This window comes from Erithacus rubecula (assembly GCF_903797595.1).
Source record: "Erithacus rubecula genome assembly, chromosome: 2".
NCBI classification, from domain to species: Eukaryota; Metazoa; Chordata; class Aves; order Passeriformes; family Muscicapidae; genus Erithacus; species Erithacus rubecula.
Genome location: NC_136685.1, coordinates 75,894,538 through 75,918,451, shown reverse-complemented (window position 1 = coordinate 75,918,451; position 23,914 = coordinate 75,894,538). Strand labels below are relative to the sequence as shown.

Genomic DNA, 23,914 nt, shown 5'->3' with positions numbered 1-23,914 from the left:
CTTATGTGAAAAAAGACAAGGAAACATTCAACATAGGATCCATATGCCAGGGATGGAAACTTGTACAGCCCATAAAACCACTGAATCTAAGGGTGACAACTAGCAATAATTTTCTTTGCTCATCAGTCACTTCCTTAGGGGGAGTGCTCTTGCTTTAAAGATGTAGATATTTAAAGTGACTTGCTGACCTTTTGCAAATTATTTTGGTCATCTAGGAAGAACAAGCATGGCTGTGAAATCTGTCGGTGTAAGAAGTGCCCCAACCTGCCTTGTGGTAAAATCTGTCCTTTGGGCTTCCAGCAGAACAGTCATGGCTGTGTTATCTGCAAGTGCAGAGGTACGTGCCCGTGCATTTCCACCTCTTACTACAGCTTGTCTTCAAAGCAGGTGCAAACCAGGGTAAAAGAAAAGCAATACTGCACAGAATATTTACAAATTGAAATATGGTAACTGGAGGGGAAGCAGTTCAACATTGCTCAAAGGAATGTATTGTTTTGCTGGTGTTTGTTATTATCTTTTCATCTTGGCTTCAACAGAAAGCCTCAGCTCTGCTTTGGTTTCCCACTACGAAAGTCACAAAAAGTTTGTTGCCATTTATAAAAATTGTATCAGGCTGTTAATAAGCAGCTACTAATAATAAGCTAGTTGATGGGATTTTTTTTTCAATAGTGATGCTCATCTTGGCTTCTTCACCATTGCCTTTTCTTTACAAACAAGTGTCAGATTTGATAGATATCCAGTATATCCCCTAAAATTGGAGTGCTATTTCTTGGATGCTTTTCAGGCAGTCTTAATGAGCAATGAGTAGAGAGAACAGCTGCCCACAAGAAAGGACTTGGTATTATTAAGCTAAAAATGCCACATCCCAAACCTGTAACCACCAAGTTCAAGGTTCATACTGAGTTCAGATGTTCATTTGTTGTCTGCCATATACCTGTACTGCTTTTAGCGTGTCTCCCCTTCACAATATTTTCAGGTTATGTTTTGTGTTAGTCTGGGTATTCATTACTCATCTCCCTTTGGTGCATTTAATAACTTATTGGTTTTGCTCAGTGTCTCTCTGATCCTAACTGCTCTTTCAGGTATATTTTCTTTGACTCTTACTTGTGTGCTTTGCTTTCTAGCTGTAGTCAAATAAGCTTGATTACTTTCCCATTACTGTAATGACCCTATTCTTAACTTTTCGCTATTTCTTCTGCATTTAAAAAAAATTATAAAATGTAAAAGGCTAAGCTATGGGAACATGGCACTGGAAGAAAATGTATGAGTTCTTGAAGTCACTCCCCTGTAGCTGAAGGCAAACATGCAATCATATGAATTAAAAATATCCGACATTATATTTTTTCTATGTAACATAGTACACTTCAGATATTTAAGAAACTTTCAGACTTCTAGCAAAATAAAAGTTGCAATGCTATAAACATATTTTGTGGATGCGAGAAGCAGAGATTTCATTGGCATAAGCTACAGTAAATTACTTTTACTAGAAATCAAAATTTAAATAATTAAATAAGAAAGGGCACCTATTGAATGGTGTCCCATTGCGATAATTCTTATCACTCAGCTTGTCATTTGCCTCCATGTTCCAAATCAAAACACTTCCTGATTGTCATAGTGCTGTGACTAAATAGACACAAAGTGTTCCCTTAGATGTACTGTAATTGCCTTCCAGACTATAAACTTGTGTCACTAATTATGTGTATGCACACTTTTAAGTAAGTAAGGATTTTAAAACATGCACAATTATTTAGTGAAATTAACTTGATCTGTCTCTAAGTAGTATTTATTGTTGTCATGATCATAAAGGTTCTAAGCCATGAGCATATCACTTCAACATCACTTCATTAACCACTTTGTCAAAGAATGATTAGAACAATCACCAGTATGTTCTGGGGAAAATGTGGGTCCTTGTTGAAATTTTGACCCAGAATCCTTAAGTAAGAGAAAGGTTTGGGTAAATCTCCTGTCTGTGAATTAGCTCCACTTTCTAAATTGCTTCTGCCAGAAACAGCTTATGCTAGGATTAATAGAAGTAGAACCATAGTGGTACAGCCTGGAGTAGTACTCTGAAAAACTGAGAGTCCACTTCTTTACCCTTGCATATAATAGAGTGTATCTGGATAATCCTTGACAGATGTTTGTCTAAGATTTAATTTATTAAGAATCTCCACTTTCAAAAGACACAGAAAACCTGAACAAAACAGAAAGAGAAACCGACCTTTCTAAAGTAGTATTTTCCTGTTGTTAGAAACATATGACATTTTAAAATGAATTTTGTAAAATTACTGTCTCCCTTTATACACACTGAACTGGTTACTTCTTGTCCTGAGCTTAGCAGACATATGGAGCAGCTAAGCACCATTCCCTTTAGAATTCTTGCAATATTTAAGGGGTTGCAGCTGGAGACTTATAAACATTGTTTGGGTGGGAAATGGGTTCCTAACTCAAACAAACCCAGTTACTGTGGTTTCTCATCACTGTTCAAAAATTTGATACTGTACTTTAGCCATAGTAAAAGCTTAAGGCTAGTGGAAGTAGTAGTGCTGTATTTAAATTTGCAGTGCTCCTCTACTTGTGTTTTATATTGAACTTGCCTTTTCTGCAGTGGGATCACATTAAACACTTACTTTCCTTGTGAACTCCTGTGTCTCAGATCATTTCAATCATACCACTTGGTAGCTAGTTACTCCCATTTTGTATTTACACGTTAGATTTTTTCAAGTATTAATTTTTCTACTAATTGTTTTCACTCTTCAATTTTTAATTACAATCTCAGTTTGTGAATTTAATTTTGAATACCTGCTTATGTATGTTCCTCCAAATTATGGAGTGTACTTTAGAATATTTCAGGAAAAAATGTCTGCTTCAGATATCCTTTCCCCTTGCTAAATAAGCAAAGTCTTACTATCTAGGGCTTCTGAGTATCAATAATCACTTAAATATAGAGCAGTATCCTGGTGATATTAATTCAAATCATAATTCAAATACTTTGATACTAAAGTATAAAAGTATATTAACTGAAATTTAAGTTTTTTCATAATATTTCTGTTTATGCAACAGGATGAAGACTATTCTAAGTATTTTATCTTTATGCAGCATTTTTGCTTGGTTCACAAAATGGTATACTAATGTAACTTTCATGTATTGGCTTTCTAGTCTGATAATATGCCTCAAACTAACTTTGTACCATCTGCTTGTGAGATCATCTTTGATACATCTGCCACAGCTGAAGAAGTGCTGCCCTACATACTAGTGTGCAAAAAAAAAAAAAAAATCACACCAAGAAACACTCCAACCAATCAAAAAACTAACAAGCAAAAAAGCTGAACACTTTCTAAAGTGACCTTACTCTTTCTCTTACATGATCCTTTTAAAAAAGAAAATTAAATTAAGAACTTAGTACAAATAACCTTATATAGATTTCAGCAGAACATGGTTGACATACCGTGAAAACAAGTCAGCTCACTGACAAACTGATCCTGCATCCTTCATCATCATGATGTGGATCATGATGTGGATGAGGGAGTGTTTGGCTCTAAATTCACTCTGCTGATTAACAAAGAATATATTGAGGCTGAATCCTGCAGCACTTAAATACCCCTTAAGATACAAATGAAACTTTATCCTCCCTAGACCAACTGCCTTTGTGTTCTGACAGAGTGCAATCATAATGCCACTGTCTAAGCTACTGCATTCCCATCACAGTAGAAGCTAAAAGAAATGAGGGTTGAAATTCTCATCATTCTCTTTCAAAGATCTCATTTATCATAGTAATATAAGCAAATAATTTCTCACAGGAAGTACTTTATGGAATATTTCCAATATCTACCATTACCCTGTTAGCACCTCATTGCAATTTTTTATCATTTGCAAGATCATCCATAGCTCATTTAAATGTTTTTGTATTCTACTTTCTGTTAGATACATTATAGATAATCTAATGTGCTATGGTATTTTTTAATTTTAAATATGCTTTATGCTATCTGCTATTTCCCTCCATTGCACTTCTTTTTCTTACATTATTTAGACACTACTATGTTTCTGATTGATTAAAAAAAGTATGGGTTCAACAGAAGGAATTACATTTTCCAAGGAAATATTATAGGAAATTCTACTACATGCTGTTGTCCCCTTCAGTATACGTTTTAGTTGTTTCCTGTGTGTTACTTTAAGTGTAAACAAGAGAACTATTATTTACTTGGTCTTATATGTGCTTTAAAAATAAGTGCAGTCCAGTCATGAAGCTTGTGTTTCTTCCTAAACAACAGATGCTTGTCAGGACACCTAATTTTTCTTTGGTTTTTTTTTGCAGAGGCAACAGCTTCTCTCCTGCCTCCTGTGAAAACAGGCTCCTGCCTGTCCATGGATGGGCGCAGGCACGAGGATGAGGAGAGCTGGCACGATGGCTGCAGGGAGTGCTACTGCCACAAGGGACGGGAGATGTGTGCCTTGATCACCTGCCCCGTCCCCAACTGTGGCAACCCCACCATACATCCAGGCCAGTGCTGTCCATCATGTCCAGGTAGCACATGATTTCTTCTATATGCTTTCTGATGGAGTTTCATTTCACTTGTGTTCTGTCTCTTAGTACATGAGAGTGATCTGCTGCATACTTCAGTAGTAGACAGAGATGAAGGTTTCTGTGCCCTAATGTAACATGATGAGTTGCTGTCATTAAGTTCTCAGCTGTGGAAAATGGGAGCTTAAATATTTAAAGCATATGCAAGTTGTGACTCCTCACATGTTAATCTTTGACATATTAGAATCTTTAAACTTGAAAAAGTAAGTAAAAGTTTCTAGTCTGTTACCTATAATAGCAAGTTTTGTAATAAGCCGTTACATTTTCATTTTCTATTTTAAAGTGGAGTTTTATTAAAATGTATCTCCTGATGTGTGTTTTACAACCCCTCAAAGATCTACACAAACAGATATCTTAGCATTATGATTCTGTGTTCTGAGGGAAGGCTCCTGTGCCACCAGCAGTAGATTATTTAAATACTTTCAGTGGGAAGGCCCAGAACAGTTCATGTTGCACTTCAATACAATTTTAATAAGTGTTAATATGAAAAACATCTAGGAAAAATTATAGGTAGAATGTAAGATTGATGCCCTCTGTTTTCAGTGCAGTTCCTACAGTATTTTATGTGCTAAGTAGGTAATTTGTAATACATGATATTGTCTATGACTTTATTGGAACTCATGTTAAGAGTAAGAACAATGAGGCTCATGAAGCTTCAATAAATAGCAGAACACAAGACAGTACTGGCAGGATATAAGCAATTAGAACTTTTTCAAATTATTTGTAAAGAATAGGAAATCTTAGGAGGAAAAATAAGTAGATCCTCTTTCTGAAAGTGATAGAGAAGAGTGCATCCTCCCTGTGACCTAAGATAACTGATCTTTTACATTGTTTAGACAAATGGTGATCTCCAATCCAGCTCACACCTCACAAACTTTTCACAATTATTTGTATAGTACTGTAAGGGATGATACACTGCATATGGGTGGGAGCAGGTTAACATATCAGTCTTGCCTTATATAAACAAACAAGATTCAAAATTTAGAATGTATGGTGGTTGTTCCAGTACCAGCAATTCTCCTGCTAGGACCCCAAGAGTCATCCTTGACTTCATTCTGCTGTCAGCATACTCGTGCATCTTGGTTTACTGAACATGTACAGAGCACCTCAGAGCATTCAACTAAGAGTAATGGTAATTTTGGTCTTTCAGCTGACCAGCAGCTAGTTACTTTGGGAGAGTGAGTTTGGCTGAATTCATTCCCAAGTCTAATGTTCAGTTTGTGGAAGAAAGGTCAATATGAAGTTATCAGAACCTATTATCTCACACTATACATTTCTTGTGGATGAGATCAGCATTTAATTCTGAGCACCAGCAATTTTGGTCTCTTTCATAAAAGAGCAATTGCTTAGTCAGCAGTGTCCAATTCTTTAAGAGGGACAGTCTGAATAGGTTTCTCTGTCTGACATCAATCCTGCTTTCAAGACACTGGTCACCTAAATTTCTGTGTAAGCAAAGTCATACTAAGTGTAAACTCTTAGAATGCTAGGGCAGACACAGCATTTTAAAGATGGCATATATAAGTGTAGGAATTACTATGGCCAAATTAGTCTCAGAGCAGGTTTTTTTTTCTTCTTCACTGAGGTCTTATGTTTGTTAGAAATGTAAGTCTGATTTTATTTTGCAATTGATTCCCCAGTGATGATGTTGACGATATTGAAGTAATTAGCAGTCCTGATGTACTGGGCTTGGAATTGCACTCTTAACCTATCAACAGGGAAGCAGTAGCTCTGAGAGATCATTTTGCAAACTGAAAGAAAAAGTGTGGTTACATTCAATTCCACATTTAGTTAGTTTTCAGCAGAGCAGAATGTATGTTGAATTATAAAATATCCCTTATAATCATGTTTCTATAAATTAAGAGGTTTATAGGGATCATCACAATGCTTGTGAAAATCTTAAAGGTTTCCTGTAAAATTTAAAAGCCATTAATTTCTAATGTTTTGCAGAACTATGCTGTGCTGTGTAGAAAGTGTGTATTTATTTAAGCAATTGTTTCTTGAGGTAATGTAGTTGCACATTTGTGGCTCTTCAGTTGCAGTGATACATCATTATCAGTGCTGCTGAGGGGGCAGTAGGCAACACATGCAGCAGTGCTATCTGGCTGTGCTTTTTTGATCAGGAACAGTAATGGGCTGTAGCAAAACAGGCCTGTGACTTTGCAGAAAACTTAATGCAAAGGAGATTACTCAGAAAATTTCCAGGAAATCTTAGTACTGCCTTTGCCATGGTGAGTTAAGATTCCATTGCATAACATGTAATGCATTTTTCCAGTTGAAGTAAAAATCTAACAGTGACAAGACAGCAGACTAGCACTTTTGTTCCAGGTAAATGCTGCTGAATCATGGATGTGGTTCATAAATGTAAGCAATTGGAAAAGCATAGCATAAGCAAATTGGTGAAAGATAAAATAATTCCCTGAAAGAAAAACACTTTGTGAATAGAGTAAGATCAGTTTCCTTGAGTTCTACTGATCATTCTCCAGAAATGAAAGCAGACAATTGAGTGGTGTTTCTTCTACATGGCAGTGTCATAGAGCAAAGGGCACAAACGCCCTTCTCCAGGCAGGGACAGCAGTGCTAGAAACATGAAGAGAAGCCACAAGCACTCTGTGGGCCTCAGCCTGGCTAAGTGACTAGAGGAGCTGCTGTACGCTTAATGTTTCTCTCCTTAACCAAGATATTTGGGTTAGGATGATGTTCACACTAGGCATCATTATAATGAAGTAGGAGAGAGGCACCTTCAGAAAGTGGTTTAGAGGTGTAGCACAATTAGCAAGAAGTCACATTTTTCTTTTCCTCCATTCATAGCATAGGAAACACGAGGAGGTTCAGCTCTTAACAGAGGCATCTAACTTAGCCATCTAATATCAAATGGGTTGAATTCAGGCTGAAGGGCATCACTTGTAAGCCTGAAGCTTCACTTTATAGCCTGTAGCTTTCAAGCTCATGGATTCTGCAGCTGAAAAAACATGGTGTGTGAGGCATCTTGGTATCTACGCATAATGCATGGGAAAAGCTGGTGGACTAACTCAGGTCCAAAACAACTAGCATGGTAAGCAGGCAACTACTATTGCCCTTATTGCCCCTAGTATGGGATAAGCTTCAAAGGATTTTAAGCATGCTGAGGATAGTGGCACAACCTTTTCTTGATGATAAATGCTTAAGCACTCAAGGTAGCACATAGGTTTCTTTTTTTTTTTTTTTCTGTTAAAACACCAAGAGCTGAAGAGTTCCCCCAGTTTTTTTAATGTGGGGAACTACCATGGTGAATCTTGTAGCCAGAGCTGCAGAGGTGATGTAATTAATTGTTTGAAAAGAAAGTAAGGTTCATTTGATATCATTGATACAATTACTAGAAGGATGAGGCTACACACCGCGGCATTTCCTTGAATCCGGTTTGATTTTTTTCAAATATGGCTTTTTTTTTTTTTTTTTTTTTTAATGGAGCATTGAACACTTCCACCATTGTTAAGTACTCATACATTTTTAGGAGGCTGGGGAAGGGGGATTCTGTCTTTTGCTTTTTCTTTTCTGGTGGGTTGGGGTGTTGAGGGTGGACTGTTTGTTTCTGTTTTTTTTATGTAGCACCAAGTGATACAGATGATATAGACACATATCTGTTGGAAAACTTTACCCTTTACCTGGACTTCCTAAATGCCAGAGGAGAAGCTTACTTATCCCTCCTTTCAGGAACTGTATCTGAAGTTAATATTTAGCAGTTAAGAAACTGTCTGATCATTAGAATTTTTTCAGAAAGTGACAATTGTCTCTTGGAACTCCTAAATCACAAGTGAGTTTGTTTTTTTCTGAAATGCCAAGAACACTTGAAGTTATCTCTGATTTATAGGAACTAGTCTTTATTCAGACTGACTCTCAAATTGTTTGTTGTTTATATATTTCCCATTTTTCATGAGTTGCATGTGCCATAAAGTCAAAAGAGCTTCATTAAGAATAATTTATATATGTATTTTCAATAATAACAGAAATTCTTCATCTTGCATACAGTAGTTATTTATAAGATTCACAGTTGATTTTGCCTGTCTTCCAATTCTGTTTTTCCCAGATGAAATAATAGTGCAAAAGCCAGAGCTCACCAGTCCATCAATCTGCCATGCCCCTGGTGGGGAGTACTTTGTGGAAGGAGAGACATGGAACATTGATTCTTGCACACAATGCACATGCCACAGCGGGCGTGTCCTGTGTGAGACTGAGGTCTGTCCACCTCTTCTCTGCCAAAACCCCACCCGCACCCAGGACTCCTGCTGCCCACAGTGCCCAGGTATGTGCTGACATCCAGCTCTCATCAGAGCCTCCCCTTCACCTGAGCATGGCTCATGGTTCACTCTGAGCTCAGCTGGTTGCTGTGGTGCCTCTGTTCTTCAGCAGTTTGGAGTGACAGCCTGCAGTCCTCTAACTCAAATGCAAAACTTGACTGTGTTCAAGAGAAATCTTGTGTGTAATGGGGAGTTTTGGCCCTGAACGTGGAAAATCTTGAAGGCAATCTAATAATGTAGGGGTTGTGTAAGAACAGGAATCCTTGGAAGGTATATGAAATATGCACTCATTTATGGATACATGCAGGATTAGAGAAACTTTGAAAGCAGTCGAAGTGCTAGGTAGATACAGGATTGTTTCTTTTTCTTTCTATACACCTTGGTTTCTGTAGAAAAAAACCCAATTTTTATTACTATCTTGTCTACTTGGGATTTGTTCTCAAAGATACTTCTGTTTGCTTTTACCTTCACATGGTCATTCTGAGAGTGATTTGAAAGCAGCTGAGTAATATCAAAGCATTCCAGCCTGGCAGGTGTGCCAGACTCCTCCTAGACTCCCTAACACTGTCAAAGAAGATAGCAGGATTTGCTTTCCCCCAAGGAAAGATACTCAATTTTAAATGCATATAAATTTCTATTTTACATAGCAAATGGGAGAGTTTATTGAAATGGAAATTTACTACAAACCTGTGAATTGCATGTAAACTCACTAAGAAAATACACCATTATTAAAACTAAAATTTAAAAGTTTACTTTCAGAAAAAATAGAAGTTAGGGATTGCCATTAGGTTTTGCTACAAGGTATTTGTTTGGGTTTGGGTGGGGGGCTTTTTCCTGTCAAAATATTTTTAGTAAGCAAGGAAACCAGTTCTCCTGACTTACATTTTTTTCATTATTAATAATGGACATTTTCTTACTTCAAAATACTATTTCAAAGGAGCTGATCTTTCCTCACTGGCTATATAATAAGCTTAGTCTCATAGCTTAATGCAGTGAGATTGAGAACCTGATCTCAGTGCTCTTAGAATCCTTTCTTTTCCTCTCTTTTTCTTCGTTCTGTTTCTTGGCCCGTAATGTCTGTTAAGGTAGAGCTTCATTGCAGGAATATGTCTCCCCATGGATGGGCATGAGAATTAAAGTCAGCCATTGGCATCAGGCTGAAGCACAAGCAAGTTCCATTTGTTTGTGAACAGCTTATAATTAGCTCACCTAAGGCCACTGGTGAAGGTGACAGCAGCATAATAGCTTTTCACCTTGCGTCATTCAAAGACTTGGGCTGACGTGGTAGAAGATAGGATTCAGGTTTTAGATTTAAAATTTAATCTCTCTTGTTTGAGATGAATTCCTTCACTGTGCAATTTAGAGCATTCAGAGTTGCTTTCTGAGGGGCTGCTTCTGATGGTGATTGTTTTTCTCTTTGCTCTCCTTTTTCCAAATTTTTTTTCTTTCTTTTTTTCTTGTTTTTTTTTTCTTTTTTGAGTAAACTCAATAAAGGTGTAAATAAGCATTATGCTAGAGCATATAATGAGTCTTCATCCCATATAAGGACTGAAGAGGCATGAGGCTCTGTCCTTCTAGCTCATCTGAAGAAGTGAGCCAATGTGTAACAATTCCATTGTGTTCTTCAAGAGTGAGCCCTCTGTTAAGGAGCTATGACAGAAGTTGCCCACTGTAAGTTAAATAACCTAGTCTGTTTAAATTTACAGATGAGACTCTTCAGCCCTCTCCATCAAGCAATGAGAGCATGCCCAGTTACTGCAAAAACGATGATGGAGATATTTTTCTGACGGCTGAGTCCTGGAAGCCCAATGTCTGCACGAGCTGCATTTGCATGGATGGTGTGATTAGATGCTACTCTGAGTCTTGCCCACCAGTAGCCTGTGAGAGACCTGTTTTGAGAAAGGGACAGTGCTGTCCTTACTGTATTGGTGAGTGGATAAAAGTAGCTGTTAATTTGCTGTTCCCTTCTTGGGGATAAGACAGCAGTTTTATTTCCAAACTGAAATGCTTTCCTGTTTGGTGAGATGCAGTCTGTGCCAGCAGTCAAACTGGAGAGTGAAGTCTGCCTGGGGAGCTTTGAGGATAGTGATTTGTGGTTTTTAGATAGAAATGCATAGAGGTAATACATCTAATTTTCCTACAAATCCAGAGGCCATCCTCCTGGAATCTTGGTAAGGCACCTTATTGGAGGAAGACATTGCAAAAAAATTATTTTGTTTAAAGGAAGGACTGCCAGGTAACACATGTGTCATGATTTATGTGATATATGAGGAAAACTTCAATTATGACTACAGAAGATGAGCTGAGGCATTCTAAAATTTCACAGAATGGAGAGCTGATCTAAATTAAAATATAGGAAAAACGGAATTTCATTACTGATAATATCTTTAACATAAAAATAGGGAAAATACAAAATTTTTAAATATTGAAAATGCATAAGGAATTAGGGCCATGCAGTGGTATTGGATTTGGAGCTAAGTAAATGGTGCTTGCTGTAGAGAACAAAAATTGCCAGACATTTTTTAATTAGAAAAATTGGAGAATGCTGTTCACTTTTCCACTTCTGTGTGTTGAATAGGTGTATTTGTGTACAGATGACTTTTTTTTTTTTTATTCTGAGTTCACAATAAGTACAAAGGCTTTAAAATGGAAGTTGCAGATAGAGAAAAATCATATAATGTACTTCCTGAATTTAAATCTTTGTAGCATTGTTGGTGTCCAAGTTTGGACAAATTTGGGGAAAAAGAGCTCCAAAGGGGCCCCCCCCCCCCCTTTTCTTTTTTACAATTCCTTCATTCAATGAGCTCAGAAAGAATTGTTCTTGTGGTGAAAATGGAAAAAACTTTTTATTAACAAAAATACAAAGAAACACTCCCCCAACCCAAACCCAGATGAGACGAACCCAGCCGGTCCTCGCCGGGGAGAGCGGCAGAGCCTCCAAGCCGACCTCCAGCAGCGGCCCCCGAAGTCCAGATCCTCGTCCTCGCGGAGTCGGTGCAAATCCCTGGAGCAGGGAGAAGGGAGAGATGGGGAGGGGCAGCCGGGAGCAGGCCCAAAGCAAGCCCAAGACAAGCTAAAGCAAACCCAAGACAGCAAAAGCAAACCCAAGACAAGCCAACACGGGGGCACAGACAAAACAGCTGGGGGAAAAGGGAAAAAAACGGCCAAAGCAGCCAGGGAGGGGGTCACAGCTGAGCAGACGGCAGAGAGCAAGACACAGCCCACAACCGAAGCGCAGCAATTCTGAGTTCACAATAAGTACAAAGGCTTTAAAATGGAAGTTGCAGATAGAGAAAAATCATATAATGTACTTCCTGAATTTAAATCTTTGTAGCATTGTTGGTGTCCAAGTTTAGGACAAATTTGGGGAAAAAAGAGCTCCAAAGGGCCCCCCCCCCCCCTTTTCTTTTTTACAATTCCTTCCTTCAATGAGCTCAGAAAGAATTGTTCTTGTGGTGAAAATGGAAAAAACTTTTTATTAACAAAAATACAAAAGAAACACTCCCCCAACCCAAACCCAGATGAGACGAACCCAGCCGGTCCTCGCCGGGGAGAGCGGCAGAGCCTCCCAAGCCGACCTCCAGCAGCGGCCCCCGAAGTCCAGATCCTCGTCCTCCGGAGTCGGTGCAAATCCCTGGAGCAGGGAGAAGGGAGAGAGGGGGAGGGGCAGCCGGGAGCAGGCCCAAAGCAAGCCCAAGACAAGCTAAAGCAAACCCAAGACAAGCAAAAGCAAACCCAAGACAAGCCAACACGGGGGCACAGACAAAACAGCTGGGGGAAAAGGGAAAAAAACGGCCAAAGCAGCCAGGGGAGGGGGTCACAGCTGAGCAGACGGCAGAGAGCAAGACACAGCCCACAACCGAAGCGCAGCAAGAGAGAGAGCCGGAAAACACCAGCCTAGATAAAACCATCCGAGGGAGGGACCGGCAGCTGCACGGGGGAAGCAAGGAGAGGAGCCAGTCCAAACATCAGCCCATAACAGTTGGAAAGCATTCAAAGCTTACTTACCTTCATTTACAAAAGTAGATACAGTAAAAAAGACCAGTAAGAAGGAGTATAAGAAAATTTATGGGCTTTAAATATTTAATTGAACATGTGAGTCAACTTACCCATCTATAAATAAAACAGTCTTTCATCAGAAAGATGTCAGAAAGATTGTGAACTATGTTCAGACATTGATGCAACTCTTGAAATCTTCATATCATTGCAGACAGAATAGCTTTAATAACAGGTGATTCAGTTTTATATTATGTACAAGGAATTCTATGGAAGAATGCCTGGAAAAGTTATAAAGTATCCAAGTTTCAATTACCTTTGGAACCCTACTTAGATTCCTGATGAGGACATTTTGAGGCAGAAGTACAATGTTAATCCTATTACTATTTCTTCTCATGGTTTGCATACAAAAAATGGGGAGAATTTAAAGTCTCTTTCACAATTGTCTTTCTGCAGGCTTTTCTTCCAGTAAGTTTGAACCATGAAATAATTTTAATCCAGAAAACATTTTAAGATTAAAAGAAAATATAGAGTGTTTGAAAAGTTGGGCAATCAAAGCAGTAGCATGAGAACATGAGCCTTAGTACTGCACTGGAGAATTCAGTGGGTGAGGAGGGGATGCACCAGGGGAACTTGTCCAATGAGCTACAAAAATGTAACTTTTAAAACCTTGTTGCCTACATCTTGTATGTCAGGTTTGCAAATATATACACACAGCATGTGGATATAGCTTTAATTAATTTACTTTGAATCCCATACAGTTGTATAATATTGTAAATACTTAAACGCATGAGATATGAAATTACTTTTTAGTAGCAACTGCCCAGCAAAGCAAAATACAGAAGCCAGATTTTAATTAACACTCAGATATAAAGATTTTCAGTGATGCTACATTTTATTAATCTATGCTGTCCTTTTAGTCAGAATGTGTTATGGTTTAAATAACTGAAATTCATGGAAACTTAGCTTTTTTTATGGTTTCCATGAATTATATATACTCTTGCATGTAAGAGGAGTCACGTCATGCACTTAATTTTCATCTTTCTGGTTCCTACTGGTTTACTCTTCATTTTTGAGAACTGTGAAGTGCATCTTTTTACAGATTCTTTCTAATAATTTTTCATGTAATATTTGATAAAATGCTTAGAATCATAGAATCATTTAAGTTGGAAAAAGCCTCTGAGATCAATGATTCCAGCTGTTAACCCTGCAGTGCCAAGTCCACCACTAGATCACGTCCCCAAATGCTGTGTCTACACATCTCTTAAATACCCCTAAGGAGGGTGATTCAGTCACTTCCTTGGGCACGGGCAAACTCTGTGGAACAGGCATTCTTCATTCTTAGGAATTTCAAAAACTCTGCAGGATTTTAGCATTGCATTATTTTATTCTGCTTCTTTCTGGATCCAGTTTGTATAGACTTGAATTCAAAATTTTACAGTCTTGGATGCTTTGTTATTTGAATCTTCAAATTTATCGTGTGTGTTCAACATTTGTCTGTCTTATGCAAAGAAAGATTAATTTGGAAAGATATCCTTCTAGTTTAGAGAGGATAAAGGGATATCTATTTCATTGGAGACTAGATTAGTCTCCTGCTGAAAACAGAGCAATTATGGTTTGTTTACCAGTCATTTACCAGATGAGACTGATTTTCTGGTGCAGCTAGAAGAAATTTGAGATAAGTGGGTAGAGCTAGAGGCTGAACTGTGTTTTTGTATGCGGGTTTCTTACTGCAAGTCAGTCTTGTTTCCACCATCCTTGAGCACCTGTTGGTGTTGTGGCCTTCATCCTTGTTTGTACTTTCGTAGAGATGGACACCAGAACAGGAGACACTGACACGACAGTGTACTTAAAAATTTTCCTCTTGAGGGTCAAAGGTACAGCACCGTAATTGTGATTTTACCTTTGCTCATTCTTCTAAAAAATATTTGTTGAATTAAATTGTGATGTCTTCTTTAAAAATTTGGAAAAGCCTGAGCAAGTTAAAGGACTTTTCCAGACAAACCAGCTGCTGAATTAAAGAAGGTGTTCCAAGTGAAGCAAGGTCACATTTTGGGAGCAAGTCTGAATGGGCCAAGAGCACTCAGCTTTAGTTCTGCATAGGTAACGAGCAGCAGAGGCTGCTGTGCCTCACCCTGTGCCCAGGCATGCCTTCCTAACACAGGGTTCTGCTGCCTCTATCTGGGAAAATCCTAATGTCCTTCTTGCAGCTTGCAGCCACTTTTTCCTCACACTCTTCTTTTCCCATGCCCCCATCACATTCACTTATAAAATCTCTTTTGAGAGGTTGGGACCCATACTAAAAGCCATGAAAGCCATGAGATACCAAGAACCTTGGGAACCATTTGTGCTTTTCAGATAATTCCATTCATGTTTTCACAATAGTGCTTCTTGCTAGTCTTCTTTTGTATTTGAATTTACTCTCTCAGATCTGTTGGACTGGTCTGCTGACTGCTAGCCTTGTTATTCCAGATTGTGTCACTATTATGTTGTCGCTAATTAAAACCTTTACTCATGGCCAAAATATATAATAAGGCTGACATAGGGTAAAAACATCTAACTGGCATACCTAAAGATGTAATCTGTGTGAATGTTAAACCAGTATTTATCTGAAAGTTTAAGAAGTTTATGATTTCATTCTGTTATCTCATTCATATGATTAATGTGCAAGCTCATGTTGTCAGCAGGCTTCATAACAATTTTTACCTCTAAGAATTAAATGTAGGAGGAAGCTAAGATGAAAATGAGGCACTGCATGGCTTTTGGAGTTTCTGCTGTGGGGTTTTTTGGCTATCCTTATAGTGCTCCAGCACCAAAAACATCCTAAGCTGAGCAATTCATTACTGCCTATTCAGTGATATAGGTTTTTACTGCAGACCACCTAAAAGGTTTGCATAGGACGCAACATTAAAAAGTGGTGTATTGAATGCCTAAGGAGAAAGATCACATTGATTTCCAATTTATATAATATTAACCATTAAAAATGCACAGAGTTTAGTTATTGCTCTTTTCCTGGGGTTTTCCATTGATGCAGTTGCAGGGAATTATCAGGTCTGTTTTATCATTACAGTCTGAGCACTTCTAGTTATTTCACCTGAGAGTTGTTCCAATCCTTTTTGGCATCCTGCCTAATCTACTTTTTAAAATATTCTAGACAGAGTTCATCGTTCTTGAGCTTTGGTAGTTAGAAATTTAGGTAGTTAGGGGTTTGGGGTTATTTTAGTTTAATAGGATTCACTGGGAAACAAGGAGGAAGATGAGTAGTTGCAGCCTCAAACAGTCAAAGAGAATGAATTTTTCTTAAATTTCACAGCACTTTTGATAATCATCTTTTCATATCCCAATCATCCATGCTGTAGCCTCTTGCATGAAGAAAATGAGGAGAAGCAGCTCAGGCTAATTATGTACTTCATAAAGAAGCAGAAATTACTTTTTTTTCACAAAGTTTTTATGGAAGATGAAGAGAGGATCTTCTGACTACACCTGGAATTTCTTTGTGGCAATTGTTTCGCTTTTGTGTGTAGGAAAGAAATCTGATTTGTGTATAATTGGCTGTTACTGCATGATCACAGCACTATTTTCCTTCCACAGAAGATACAGTTCCAAAGAAAGTGGTCTGCCACTTCAGTGGGGAAACCTATGCAGATGAGGAACGCTGGGACATTGACAGCTGCACACACTGCTACTGCCTGCAGGGTCAGACTCTCTGCTCCACTGTCAGCTGCCCACCTCTGCCCTGTGCTGAACCCATCAACGTGGAGGGAAGCTGCTGTCCCATGTGCCCAGGTAATGTGACAACAAGTTTATGGTGATGCTGGTTTCCTTGGGCTGATAACAAGGTTTTTTTTATTGGGTTTTGAATGTCAGGCCATGTTTGAACAGCATCACAAAGACAACAGACTTCAGGAAAATTAGTATTCTTAACAGAGAGGCACATTGTGCAACAATGTACTTTGAATTTCACTTATTCTGAGAACTGTTAACTGAAAAATTAGTTGCTTGCCTCTATTTTGTCCTTTCAGAAGGCTTTGGAAGTATGTTAAAGAAGTGGGAAAGTTAATATCCTTACATCTCTGCAGATTATGTCACAGTGATTAACATTTCTGTCTTTTCTGATACTCTTGATTACTTTTCAAATATCACATTGCTTTATTTATCAATTTAAGTTGGCTTGAAAGCAATGTGACATTTTTTTAGCTATGGGCACAAGGGGCATAAGAATTGCAAGTGGTTTTTAACGTGAGTCCTGCAGAAGTTTGCTCACCTTATTCATTCAGCTGGTAACCACTTCTGACAGGACAACTGGGGAGATTCAGTTGTACCCCTTCTTGCAATTCCTCTCCTTTGAGAATTACAAAAATGATCAAGGCAAAGAAACCAGTAGGGAGTGTTTACATATCAGCTGGGAAGATATAGCCTTCTCTATTTTTGGGGGAGGGGGTTTTTTGTCAAGTATCACAGAGGAGCAAGCCTGTAGTACTTCTGAGATGGTATTTTCCAAAGCAAGTTTGACCACACCAGTCCTTTTTCTCATTCACATTATGATAATGATAGTAGCAACAGGCATGTTTCCCATATACAATATGGAATAAGTTTTCAAACAAAATCCCAGGCTAATGATGAAAATTACAAAACAAATACAAGAATTTAAAGGACAAAGCACTGCAAATAGGCAAGTGTATTTCCTCAGCTAAGAGCAGCACCAAGAAGTTAAGCAGCCTGTAACTTGTGAAACATATTTTTCTCATTTCACAGAGATGTATGTACCTGAACCCACTAACATCCCCATTGAGAAGACAAATCACCGAGGAGATATTGAACTAGAAGTACCAAACTGGCCAACACCGAGTGAAAATGATATAATCCACATTCACAGAGGTCAGATCTGATATAAACCAGGATAACTTAGCACTTCATGCATTTAACCCCCATGTTTTAATGAATCTACTTGTTCTATTCAGGTAGCAGTTAGAGCAGGTGGAGAATATTCTTCAGTGCATAATTCTTATATGCATTTTGCTTTGAGTAAAGATGAGTCAGTCGATTAAATTATATTTATACATTTTGGTCTCATTATCACTCCATGTTCTCAATAGAAGTAACATCTGTGTTGGTATGACAGAGTTCTATAAAATTAAGAATTCAACAAAATGATGAATCAGAAGTGATTCTTCAGTGTCTTTTCTTATTCAAAAACGAGGAAGCAGCTCATTGGAGTTGATACATCTTTATTGATCCTTTTGACACTCTCAGGAAAAGATCATCAAAGATGGAATAACATGTACCACAGCCCAACATATATCACAGACATGATGTCAGACCTTAGACAAAAAAAAAACCACCTTGGGTATAATGACACAGACAATAGAGTTGTCTAAGGATGTAAGTGCATCTTCTGTTTAAAACTGTACTATAATATTATTCCAGCACATCACAGTTTTTGTTAACCTTTTCTAAATGAAGGAAAACCTAAACTATGTATCTTTGTAAAACTTGAGGATGTTCTTTTTTTAATCTGAGGATGATCTCACAGCATTCTATTGTCTGGAGAAAGGACACATGAAATGTAACTGCTTTACAAAGTTCTAGGCTTACGCTTTTATAACTGCAGCATTGTAATTTCTCAGGCATTAGCAGCTAGCTTGCAACTATCCTACCTGGGGATTATAAACACACACTACAATCTGTGAGGGAATTTTGTATATGTCACTGAAAGTTACCAGTCTTTGCAATTACACACAAAATTTGCTACAGCCTAGTACACTGCCAGCAGTCTGTTTCCATAGGCTGCATGCTGCAGGTATTGTAACACCGTCTCAACAGATGAGAGTGAACACATCATACTTGTCCTACCAGGTTTTAAAAGTGAAAAAAATATAAAAATATAAAAAATATTTTTAAAAAATGGAAAAATTACTTTCATCCTAAGATTTCCAAGTTCTCAGCCTGGAAACACAGTCTGACTTTTTTTACAAGTGCGAATTTGGTTGTGATCAGGTAAGATCATGCAAACACTACTGAGTTAAGAGGTTATTGTCAGACAGAGGTTATTTACTGTGCTTTAGATTTCCTTCTATCCCCTCTCTTTTTGATGGCCTTTTCCTGACTAATATAGTCCCTCTACAAGACACCAGCTGTTCTAATTTATGTAAATAAGATGACATTGCAGGACAGAAGGTCCAAATTCATATGAGCGACAAGACGTACAACTGAGACTTTTACAGTGACATTCTTCCTTACAGCCAAGGCCCGTTTATAATTCCTAACCAAAGCTCCCATTTGCCCTGCAGACATGAACCATCTGCAGGGAGAATACCGGAGTGGCAGCGGGCCACAGCCCAGTGAAGATGCATCCGTCAGCTCTGTTGCCTTGGTGACAATCCCAATCACGATAGCGCTCTTGCTGATCATCGTGCTCCTGCTCATCAACCAGAAAAAGCAGTGGATTCCAGTGTCCTGCTACAAAGCTCCAACAAAGGTGCTGGGGGGCTATTTCCAGGCTTTCCCATTTTTATGAAACCAGGAACAAAACATTGTGGGAAATGTTAAGTAATAAAGAGGCTGTTAAAAGTCTGGGAAAAACGCTGCTGCACATCTGGGGCAACCAGGTTAAGCCTTTGTGTGATGCTGAATGAAAAGAGAACAGTTAAACCAGCCCAGCTGGGATGAGAATACCAGAGCTCTATTCAGATGAAAAATGGTGACTCTGAAGAGAGCGTTGGTCTGTTACTATGCCTGACATAAGCCAACTTTAATGACACTCTAAATCCTTTCATTGCCAGTTTGATTTTGTTTTGTGCTTATGGACTTATAAAATTATGTGTGGAATACAAAATATGTATTATTTACTCAATATTTCCTTTCTGTTTTAACAGCCTTCTTGCCTAAACAATCAACTGGTATATGTGGACTGCAAGAAAGGTACCATGGTCCAGGTGGACAGTTCTCAGAGGATGCTAAGAATTGCAGACCCAGATTCAAGATACAGTGGATTTTACAGCATGCAGAAACAGAACAACCTCCAGGCAGATAATTTCTATCAAACAGTTTGAAGAATTGCACCCTTACCAAGGATCTAAGAAAAAGAGAGAGAGAGAGAGAGAGAGAAAGAGAGACAGTCTGCTATTAAAATAAAACTAGAATTGTGCAGTTGCTTAGTGGATTGTATTGGATTTGTGACTACATGTACAGCTCTAAGACCTTTCTGGGATGAGCTCTGACTCCTGCAATGTGCCAGAAAAAGCATTCCCACTTTTCCTTGAGATAACTGACCAAGTGTTTTCTTAGAACCAAAGTTTTAAAACTTAAGATGTATTTGCTTGTAACATAGCTATAAAGGTTTTTTGGGAGGGGGAATCAGGGGCTAGGGGTAGGCAATGAAGTAAAAGGAAGTTTCAGAGAAGAAAAGCTGGTCATGCTTGGCTGGAGATGAAAATATACTGCCGAGCAGCAGGATAGAGATTTTCCTTGTTGCTCTGAAATTGCATCTGTTGCAGCAAAAGCCTAACCCCAGGTGAAAAAAAAATATGAAAAGGTCTGATTATTTTTTTCCAGCTGTTGCTACAGTAATATACTCCTAGAACAGAATTTGTCACATCACAGGTGTGGTGTAGCTGCAAATATTTTTCTATATGATGAGAAGCTGCAGTAGTTAATGAAATAGCAAGGAAAAGATTATAGCAGAAAATAAAGGGTGGGTTTATTAAGGATGTATAAAATTATACCTTGTGCTGCTTTTTGTTTTTATTTTTGTTTTCTTCAAAGCTGATTGGCTAGATTAGCCAGACTTCAGCAGAGTTAGCAAATGACTGAGGCCTAAGTAATTCCTGATATGAGCACTGGATCTTTTGACAGCAGTATTGAAGGGAGGAAGGAAGGAAAGAAGGAAGAAAGGATGGATGAAAGGAAAAGTCAAGAACACCATGCAGTTCCAGGGGCTTTTGTTTGTTTTGTCTGTTGTGGTTTTGTTTTGTTATTTTATATCAATCTCTGGTTGTTCATACAGGAGAAGGAAAAATATTTTTGTTGGACAAAGCTCTTGCATACAAGAGAGTAAAAAAGAGACTGTTTTAAGGTTGTTTTTTTTCCTGTTGATGTTCTTATTTACTGGTATGCAGATTTAGAAACTACTTCCATGCTAGGAAGCTGCTTAATTTTAATTGTATATTACTCAAGCACCTTTTTTGAAGCTCAGAAAAAAAAAGGAGATCATGCTTCTTTAAACTTTAGCATTATAGGAATATTTATGTAAATATAATTATGCTAAAAACAACAAAAAGTATTTGTATGTTTGTGTATATATATGTATATACAAATGCATGTAGGTATACATATGTATATATACGTGCATGTGTATATACACTATACATATATATACTGTATATATAAAATACTATGTATGCAGTATATATTTTTTCTATTTTTTTTCTTGTTGAATGTATTTTTATCTGAGAGAGATTTTACCCAGAGCAGAAACAGATAACAGGCATTCCATATCAATACTTAATTGCTTGTGAGTTTAGGAAAGACAAGAAAAGAGCATCTCATTCTACCTACAGTTTGATTTGATTTGATTTGGTTTGGTTTGATTTGAAAGTGTTTGTGTGTGTGTGTGTGTATGTGCACTCTTGTGTTGGCGTGTGTTCAGTTCGTGCACGATTATAGCAGTAAGCGTTGCTCTTGCTACTTGCTACATTTCAGGGTGTTTCTTATTTTTCTTTTCCTGCTTAGCCTTAAAAAGGCTTTTTAATGAATGCATTGGCTAGAGACACTGATGACAATATACATGCAGCACTAATCAACTCCATAAAATAATACGATCAGCTCCTGGATTTTGGTTGGTTTTGTTTTTCTGGGTTTTTTTGGGTTTTGTTTTTCTTTTTTTTCTTTTTTTTTTTTTTTTTTTTTTTTTTTTTGCAAACAATTGTTTGAAACAACTACTGGAATATTGTCCACATTAAGCTGGAAGTTTGTTGTAGCTTGCCTCATTTATAACTCTGACTGTATAATACAATGTTAACTTTCCAAACAGGTCTTGGCACTTTTATACTAATTACCCATTTGTGCATTGCCTTTTTTCTTTTACAATTGCTTGTCATAAGAGACACAGATACCCAGTATGCTAAATGTGAAAAGAAAATGTATTTTTTGTAAAGGAACTCTCAAGTATTGTTGTAAATACTTGGTCAGAGATTGCTGAACTTTAAAACTGAAAAAAAAAAAACCTAATTTATTATTATAATGACCTAATTTATTAATCTGAAGATTAACAATTTTTTTTTTTTTTGTTTTAGAATATCAAAAAGGTGTTCTAGGTGTTTGCATCAAAGAAAAAAATAGGTGTAATCATTAAGGGTCAACATTTTTTCTGCTTATATAACTTCAGTTTCCAACCACCAATAAGAAAAAATGTGGTCTCCCCAGTGTTTTGTACTCAATCTGATAACGAAACAGAGATGTTTCTGTCCAGTAACTACAGAGATTTTGTCAAGACAAAACATCCATTCCTTGCATAAGAGTAAGCAGTCTTTATCCAGAAATTGTAAATGCTTGCTTTTGTTTTACAATCAAGGCCATATTCTGAAAATACTAGCAGGATATAGGACATGGTGTAAAATGTTTTTATTATTATTATTTTATTATTATTATTTTAAAGATATGATTTATCCTATGTGCTGTATCCATTACACTCTTTTACTTTGGTTCCTGTTGTGCTCTTGTAAGAGAAATGCAGATATAATTTTCTGAAAAATAGATGCATATGTGGCACTCGGAGTGCACTGCGGTTCAGCAGATTGCTTGTTTACTTTTTTAACTGTAAGGCGGTTTCTTGTAATTTGGCTCTTGGCAGCACAATAAAAAATTTTAAACCTATGGATGTGTGTCTTCTTAAATGTTCTTTTGTATTACTTCTGGGCACTGGTCCTTGAGACATCAGTTTATAGGTTGATGTTATGTATAGTTTGATATATGGTATGATATATTGTATAAAGTACTGTGGGTAAAGAAGAGTTTGCAGGTACAGAAAGTTCTGCATATTACACTAAAGAATTTTCACATTAGAGAGCTTTGTGTAATTCCAAATAGTTCCAGCATACAGTAAAGATGAATCAAATGCAAAGTTTGACCTTTGCCCTGCTATGGAGTTAATGTGGTCTAGTCTTACCTGACAGAAAACCAGGATTAACAATAGCAGATTCTAATGCAAGGTCCCACAAAAAGTGTGTGGAATCAGAATTTGCACTTCATGGACTTCCTGAGCCGCAGATCAACTACTTATCTATTAGGCTATAGTTGGTTTTTTTCTTCTCTTAATTTGTAGGTTAATTAACTTGATGTCCAAGTTGTAGTATGTAAGATCCTGAGGCAAGGTGGTTTTCAGCTTAACTACTTGCTCTGTAAAAAACTGCCTTCTTTCTTTGAACCTACTTTCCTAATGGTTTCATATAATATTCCTGACTCTGCACTCTTGTATGTGCAGCAGTACACAAGTATTTATATGCCACTCATTAATTTAGAGTCTCCTGTATCTTGTTTCCATTCTTTTTTAATAACTCCAAGATACAATTCTCATGGCCAACCTTGCTGTTCCTTGTACTTCCATGTATATCCTTGAAGACAAAGGGGACTGAAAATGTCCACATTGTGCACATGTGGTACTCCCTGGATCTAGCATGGTGTTTACTGTTTGGATTGCTACCGATGGCTAAGTCAGAGTTCTTGCCGAGCTAGCTGCAATCATACAAAATGCACAGTAGTTACTGCAAAGCCCATAATTGACTTTAACTAGGATAGATCTGTATTTATGTGCATCCCTCTACATTTCCATATGCTGAATATTTTTTCTCCCTTGCTAGTTACCTCTTCCAGGTTTATTGTTCTTTGCCAAGACTAAGGCTATGGAAGACTTATATCTTCTGGAAGACCATCTTCAAACTCTGCAAGCATTTTGGGTTTTCATCAGAATGAAACAGAAAGCATCACTGTATCAATGTCTAAAACAATGATGCATCCATTTAACACTCATAAGTAGTCCTGGTCTCCTCTGTCTTACAATGTCTGAAAG

The 23,914-nt window shown here is 37.6% G+C and overlaps 1 protein-coding gene across 1 annotated transcript in view; it reads left to right on the top strand.

Annotated features, from left to right (window-relative positions):
• CRIM1 (cysteine rich transmembrane BMP regulator 1) overlaps nucleotides 1-22,722 on the top strand; it is a 171,224-nt gene extending 148,502 nt beyond the window's left edge. The window contains exons 10-17 of the mRNA XM_079298802.1: nucleotides 216-337; nucleotides 4,313-4,522; nucleotides 8,643-8,858; nucleotides 10,560-10,781; nucleotides 16,441-16,635; nucleotides 17,605-17,727; nucleotides 19,140-19,327; nucleotides 19,725-22,722. Of these exons, the coding sequence (XP_079154928.1) occupies nucleotides 216-337; nucleotides 4,313-4,522; nucleotides 8,643-8,858; nucleotides 10,560-10,781; nucleotides 16,441-16,635; nucleotides 17,605-17,727; nucleotides 19,140-19,327; nucleotides 19,725-19,901 (1,453 nt within the window). The 3' untranslated portion in view covers nucleotides 19,902-22,722. The remainder of the gene's footprint in view (nucleotides 1-215; nucleotides 338-4,312; nucleotides 4,523-8,642; nucleotides 8,859-10,559; nucleotides 10,782-16,440; nucleotides 16,636-17,604; nucleotides 17,728-19,139; nucleotides 19,328-19,724) is intronic.
• The last annotated feature ends 1,192 nt before the right edge of the window (nucleotides 22,723-23,914 follow it).